This window comes from Halyomorpha halys, unplaced genomic scaffold (genome assembly GCF_000696795.3).
Source record: "Halyomorpha halys isolate HHAL.00 unplaced genomic scaffold, Hhal_1.1 Scaffold1435.1, whole genome shotgun sequence".
Classification (NCBI taxonomy): domain Eukaryota; kingdom Metazoa; phylum Arthropoda; class Insecta; order Hemiptera; family Pentatomidae; genus Halyomorpha; species Halyomorpha halys.
The window spans coordinates 161,607-169,704 of NW_027111056.1; the positions used below are offsets into that span (position 1 = coordinate 161,607).

General features: G+C 33.5%; 1 protein-coding gene across 1 annotated transcript; it reads left to right on the forward strand.

Annotated features, from left to right (window-relative positions):
* On the forward strand, nucleotides 1–7,542 carry LOC106689711 (protein takeout; the record flags this gene model as incomplete). The annotated part of the gene is given in 4 exon segments (XM_014434849.3): nucleotides 1–148; nucleotides 494–621; nucleotides 7,087–7,236; nucleotides 7,308–7,542. Coding segments are annotated over 4 exon segments (561 nt in total). The 3' UTR covers nucleotides 7,454–7,542.
* Between the last annotated feature and the right edge of the window lie 556 nt (nucleotides 7,543–8,098).

An 8,098-nucleotide genomic window follows, 5' to 3' on the forward strand; every position in this document is an offset into this window, starting at 1 on the left:
GCAACAGGAAAATGGGTGTTAACCCTATCGAACCTTTCAGGTTCATAACGATGTCTGTGAACCAAGGCACAGGTCCGGTGACCATTAAGCTCGACCTGAAGAACTTCGACATGAAAGGACTCTCCAACATGGAAATAAAGGAAGTCACGTGAGTATTAACAAATAAAATTATAAAGATATAAATGTTAAGATACCAAAAAATTATACATTTCAATACCGATAAAATACACAGGATATAGTTTCAGTATTAAATGGCATCGTGAATTTCTATACAAATGTGAGGGGGGCACCTTTCTCAAACAAAACCTATTTCATTATTGAGGTTCACAAAAAAGTCTAATTATGAAGACAATTTTCGTCTCATGTAAAATATGCATATGTATATTTTTTATATATATATATATATATTTATATAGTAATGTATTTTTTGTATATATACTGAAGAATTTGTATTTTACTTCTTTGAATGATTAAGATTTCTTGTGTGCTCTAGGAACGATTGGAAAACTATGATAATTAAAGCTCACCTGAAGCAGCTGGACTGCGAGGGAGATTATTCAATTGAAGGAAAGGTCCTGGTTTTGCCTATCTCAGGAACCGGGAAGTGCTCCATTGTCGTGAGTGAGTAGATTGGAACAGTAGGAGAACAAAAAATCAGAACTAAAAATAATATTAATGATATAGAATACGTTGAGGTCTTTGGTTCAGAAATTAGTATTGGCGAAGGGCTAAAGTGACTACACAAGCTGAAGCAAGCAACTTTGCATTATCAATAATTTTGTAATAATGTATGTGATTAGTATAGTTTATGCAAAACTTTGTTGAGCACGGTTGATTGTTTCTGCAATAGATTATTTCCACAAAGTAATAATTGGCCAGATTCAAAGTTATTAATGCCTTTATATCAACTTCTTTTATAAGAAGTTAAAGCTGAAAAATAATTTAAGAATAATAATAATTCATTTTGAAAAGTACACATTTTAGAAAAACATATGTACAAAGTTACTGAAAAGGTAAATAAATACTATAAAAAACAAAAATAAAATAAAATGTCTAACCCGAACATAGCTCAATGCACATACCAATTGGATTGTTTGGGATATTGTTAATTTAAACAATTACTTGAAATATCTCACTAATTAATGAAAACGTTATAAGTTTGAAAGTGATGATGCTATTTTTACTTTTTTTTTATTTATTGGAATTTATAACTGTATAAAAAAAATACTATAAGTAAATGTGATAAGTAAGTAATTGTGATAAGGAAATGAATCTTGGGAAGGAATCGAATTAGAAGGTCTCTAGGCCTCTTCTTTCAAGGCGCCTCGAAGGATTGTAAGGAATGAAGGATTCCAATTTAGAAATTAACGGGTTTTGGATGGTTAGGAACTTTATAATGATCGGTTACTTATGAAACGTTACGGTCTTTATGGATGATTTTATTTGCGACAAAGTAAGGAGCATTGAGGATTTTAGGAAGGATTTTGGATTGTAAGGATTGGATACGGAAGGAATTCGATGGGTTGGTCGAGCCCTAAAGCTTAATTCCGTAAGTCTAAATAGGTTTAATTTCTATAGATTATAACAGTTTTTTGTAAAAGGGAAGTTTAGAGCGTTTATCATGTAGGTATTATAGTAATCGGAATCTACGAGCAGTCTTGTCAAGATGGAGTCCTAAGTAGTGAATCTATTCAACAGGCTTTAGTAGGATATCAAAAAAAGATACAGTATTAGATTATGGACCTGGGGATATTAGCTGTGGGAGATAAGGAACTGAAGCGGTGCCGGTTCGAATCTGGCCTCGAGGGTTGATTTTTTAAATTCTATTTCCTACGAAATGAAAACTTGACCCTAATGATTAGAATAGGTTGGTTACCTTTAGATAACCAGCAGAAGTATATAAGTAGGCAGGAGATTAGAGGTTTACGATGTCATCATGAATAGAATAAGAGAGTATGGATTTCCCATGTTCTATGTAAACATAAATAAACTTTGCGAGCTCAACTCCATATGTCCAGATTGGCCTAATTACAGTCATGTAGATCAGTCTTTTGTAATGTGTTGGAAGTTTAGACCGTTTGTCTAGTAAGTGCTGTAATAGTCGAAATCGAGGTGTAGTTTCCTGTCTTTTCAGTCTGGTGTGAGGATTCCAGGTTAATCGCTTGTCCAAATGTAGTCCAAGATAGCGGATCTGTTCGACTGGGGTAAGAGTAACATCGTTAAATGAAACTGTAGGGCAGTCAGTAGGTTTAAGACGAAGGGTAAAGGTGATTAAATGGGATTTGTTGGAATTTATCTCAATCCTCCAATTACGACACCAATCTTCGAGGGCTGTGATATGGGATTGGAGATTTTGGGATACAATTAATGGGTTATTATTAACAGCGAGCACACTTGTGTCATCGGCATACGTGGTGAGGGTGAGGATAGTGTTAGGATTGGTTGGAATGTCAGCTGTATAGACGGTGTAGCTGTATAGATGGGACCAAGAATACTACCTTGAGGACACCAGCGGACTGAGAATAGAGTGATGAATAGGAACCATTGTGGTTTACTTGGAAAAATCTATCAATGAGAAAGGAACGAATGATGAGAAAGTATGCAGGAGGTAGGAATTTACGGAATTTGTAAAGCAGTCCCGGGTGCCAGACTTGATCAAAAGCCTGTTCTACATCGAAAAAGACTCCCGCGCAGTACATTCCGCGAGTTAAGGAACCGGTATTATAAATTTAAACAATTGCCCCTTGCTCAACTGTAGGTTCAGTCACTTTAGACATATGTGTTCTCATTTCCTTACAAAAGAAACTCAATAAAAACAACTACGTTCCCATAAAGCCCTTGAGACCATTCTAACAGCCCTTTCAAGCCCTTAGTATCCTATATCAATAGCAAGGGCTGACACTTAGGCAGGTACATGCTGTCATCTCACAATGGACTTGCATCAGTCAAACTATTTTATGGTTAACATATTTAAGTCAGTACACAGAAGTCTTAGGTCATGGTCCCTTTCTTAGAACACCGGCCACCCACTCTCACCACGCCTTTTTTCCCCTTCCAGATGTTTCCTAAATTATCTGATTGGTCCAAACCCCTTCTCCTATTTCACGATTCCCCCTACCCCCTCTTCCCAAGTGTTCATATATATTTCCTAGACTAGATAGCTAAGTTAGAGAAGTTAATAGAAGAGAGACACTCTGTAACAGTAACAGTAACATGTAGTTCTTGTAAATATGTTAGAATAAAGTCATTTTAGTCTTCACTGATTTTTTAACTAACTCGTACACTGACTTGTAACTCGCGCTCCATAGAAGACGAGACTACGTCCACTACACGATGACATTGCTGGATAGTAGAGTGGGATGTTCGAAATCCAAACTGGTGATCAGGGATTGATTGGAATCCAGGATGGAGTATAAGCGTTTCAAAATGAGTTTTTCAAGGATCTTGGCCATGACTATTTGTTCTTAAATATGAAAAAGTTGTTATAAAGGCTGATAATTTGATTTCAGTATTTTACTTTCGCATTATTGTTTTTGTTTTTTTGGGCCAGGAAAATTTATCATGAAAGAATAATATGACTTACTTTTTGCTAATCTATTGATATCTCGCTGAGTATACATCGTACTGAAATACAGATATACGGCTTGTCTACCTACGTAAAAACAACAGCAATAATTATTTAAAGGGCTAAAAAACTCACCTCCATAGGAATTAAAAAAACATGGATAATTAATAACTTTTGCTCCATATGAAATATCTCTAAAGTGGAAGTGTTCGTTTAGTTTCGTTTAAAGGGTTTTTGGTAATCAACACCTTAGAAATGTTTCCAAGGAGACATTTTTGTAATTCCAAATGATTACGCTTTATAAATGACTAGTGCACTCTAACATTATAAAAATAAAAAAAACAGTCGTTAGATGTAGCAATCAAATCGATTTATCGTTATATTAAAATTAAAGGTTGTAAAAATGGAATAAAATTATTATACGTTTTGGTAATCAACGACTTAGAAGTGTTTCCAAGGAGACCTTTTTGTAATTCTAAATAATAATAATTTATTTATTTGTTTTGGGGCAACCCCAGTACAAATATAGTTAGCCTGTGAAATAAATAAAATAGATAACCAATTGTAGTAATTTTACAAAAATGATGAATTACAAATCGCTTATATAAACTAATAACAAACAATATACCCAAGCTGGGCTATCCACATTCGTTAGAATGAAACAGTAAAACCAAAACGTCACTTCATATTTAATAATATTTTAAAACAAAACAAAAACTATACCTCCTATTGGGACGATAGGTGTCCAGCTCTAAGCACAAGGTTTTGTGTTACATATATAAAAAACAGTTTAAGGTCCAATCCTGAGGGTACAGATAGAAATTCATACAACTGATTTCGGCTAATATCGCTTAGCTTCGACATGTATCGGATTCGGTTCTCATGATACGCCGGGCAATTTGTCAAAAAATGGAAACAATCCTCCAGGGTCGTTCCATCACAAGCTGGAAAAAGCTTCTGTGGTTCCAAAGTATATTTGTGAGGACCGACATTTAGAGTAATTCAATGAACACCTCTGGTCTAGGCTATAATGGAAATGTTCTTTTAGTTTCGTTTAAAGGCGTAAAACGTTTTGGTCATCAACGCCTTAGAAATGTTTCCAAGGAGACATTTTTGTAATTCCAAATAATTACGCTTTATAAATGACTAGTGCACTCTGACATCATAAAAAATAAAAACCAGTCGTTAGATGTAGCAATCAAATCGATTTATCGTTATATTCTTTTTCAAATGATGAATGAAAACAAAACAGAAAATAAAGGTTGTAAAAAGGCTCAGGGCCTTCAAGTTGATAGCTTTGGTGACTTGACAACCCTGATGGAGCTCTACAGAAACTATTATTGATTCTCTTTTGACCGTATTATTTTGTTTCCCAGTATATTATTAGATTTCTTAAGTCAAATTATTAAATTATAATATTCTTTTAAACTTTTTTGAGGTTAATCACTTCCATCATTTGAAATAAACTATTATTTATTTATTCATGACATTGTACAACGTTTCGGGACCACTGTCCCATATTCATGCACTATAAAAACCTCATGATTACATATGGGAAATGCACGAAGATGCACAAATGGTTGATATGATTTCCCATATGAAATCATGAGGTTTTTATAGTGCATGAATATGGGACAGTGGTCCCGAAACGTTGTGCAATGTCATGAATAAATAAATAATAATTTATTTCAAATGATGGAATTGATTAATCTCAAAAAAGTTTAAAAGATTGACTCACCAGACTTGCTAGAGAGATAATCCAGATTAAATTATAATAAAAATATTTCCAATAAATTAGGAATAATAAAAATGGATGTAAAAATACTCCAGGTTACTTGGTCTAGTTGGATTTCTAATCCCTATTTTATTAGGGAATTCCTACCGCATGAAATGAAAACGCCGAACATAGAAAGGATTCTATTATCAATCCCATCTTGAATGAACATCTATACTTTTTATATATCTACACAAAAGTGAATAATCGGATCGAATTTTTTGGTAGCTGGCCAGATTGGATCCATTTAATTAATTAGGTTCTCAACCCTCTTGTAACTTTTTAAAGGGATGATTCAGATAAGTTTATCATAGATATCTATGTTCATATTTAATAATTGTAATAATAAATAACTACTCAGTCGTACAACGTTATAATTTACATTTATTGTGAAATGAAGTTTTTGACCATGCTGATTTATTTAGGAGAGATTTCATAGATTTTTAGGATAATTAAATTCTCAAAATAATGAAACTGTTACTACATATCAATCAGAATTGCGGAAAAACTATTTGGACCACATCGCACCCACCGTTTGTTTTTAAATATAAAACTATATAACGATAAACATATTTATAACAGTTTTATTGTAAATGTAATCTTAATTTAATTCATTGGCTATTTTCAGATTTAACCCCTGCTCACCTCAGACATAATATTTTTTAAAATTTATTTAATGTAATTTACAACTATACAAAATAATGCAATAGGTAAATATGTAGTATGTTTCATATACACTTGAAAATCTTGGGAAGGAACCACCCATTGGAGGTACTTCAAACATTAATTTAAATTAGAAGGTCCCGTGGCCATCTTCTTTTCAGACGCCTCGGAGGATTATCAGGAATTGTTAAGGATGAAAGATTAAGAATGAATGGGTTAGAATGGTTAAGGAGTTTGGAATGAAAAGACGACTATCTGTTTTGGGTCAAATCTGCAACGAATGGGATGTTAAGGTCTTTGTGAATGAGTTTATTTGTGACGTAATAAGGAGCATCAAGGATTTTCCGTAGGATTTTGGATTGTAACCATTGGATGCGGGAAGAATTTTATAGTTTGGTGGAGCCCCAGAGCTCAATTCCATATCGAAATGCCTCACAAATGCCCGGGGGGAGGCTGTGAGTGAGTATTGTATAATTATATGCTAGAAAAAAAAATTCCGGATAGGGCCGGGGACTCGAACTCGCAACTTTTACGTTGGAAAACAGGCGCGTTACTACGCTGCTACTGCCACCCCCCTCTCCGTATTATAACATTAATACTACATTGTTATTTCAAACTATTGACTGGTTAAAAAGAATTGTTTTTTAAGATATATAACATTTTTTTTTTAAAGTTTTATTATATAGTTTTTAGTTAAAATTCTACACAGACTTCGAGAGACGGATGTATTTCCATTGTCTATATGTATTTTTTAATTGTCGTATTGATCCATATTTATAAATTTTTAAATAAAAAATATAACTCATTAATGTAAAAAAAAAAGGAGGATAATTCAATTTAATGATGACTTTGATACTTTGGGGGAAAAGAGCGTATACATTTCTTTTATTCATAAGATCATACCAACTTTAAAAGTTACAATATTGTATTGATTTTTTTTTTTTTGAAAATAGAGGATTATAAAAATTCATTATCTGAAAAAAATAGCCTTTTGTCCGCGAAGGCCGGACCCAGCTACTGATTCAATAGTTATACTGTTTGATATCCACCAGTTACTAATTCGCAACTTATTTTCTTCCACCAGAGGGAGTGGACATCGTGGCGACTTTGAAGTTCAGCGAAGTTGAGAAAGGCGGTAAGAACTACTTTCATGTGGATTCTTTCGAAACAGACATCACTCCGACGCGTTCTATCTTCAACTTCCAGAACCTCTTCAACGGGGACAAAGCGTTGGGTAATTGTCCTTTGATGGGTTTTGTTAAATATTCTTTAAATTCTTCATAGATTCATGAGCTTTGTTTGTAGGAGACAATATGAACCTGTTCTTGAACGAAAACCACGAGGAGATAGTGAGGGAATTGAAGCCAGCCATATCAAAGGGGATGTCGGCAGGATTCATCCACCTCTCCAACCAGGTCCTGTCCAGGATAAATGCTAAGGATATAAAATAGTATCCTGCCATCTGAGTCCTTATCTTGAATCTTAATTTACTGTATGAAGGAGTTTTAAGATTGATGTAATAAATTGTAAATATAATAAAGCATTTATTTTTTTTCTTACCTCTTTATTAATAAAGGATTTATGATATAGTCAGCGTATTTATATTATAATTTAACATGTTTTATTATTGGCATTGAACTAAATGGAAAGGCAAGCAGAATGATATATACAGCACTAAGAAGGTTCATTCCCAAGGTTCTTTGACCTTAAAAAATCTAGAGTTAAAGTGTGTTTCAAACAGGCTACTAAATTTTTTTTCTTTTTACATGAATTTTTTTATTGATAAATTAAACAAAGGCAAATTTTTTGTCTTCACTTTTTCTACCAGCTTACCACCTCCATTCTTCATCATTCAAGTAATTCTGGATTGAAGGTTAATCTGTCGCTTGAATGTTAATATTAATGAATCTGTGGTTATAATAAAACAAAATAATCTGAAGAAAACTTTTTCATGATAGTTCTACGTATGAAATAGAACTAGGCTGAGTTACAAAGCTGTTTTAGTTAAGACGACATTAGTATTATCTTGTAAACAACGCAGAAGGAAACCAAGTCAGGAATCTCTAAAAGTCGGAGAAATATGGTTTAGAGAACCA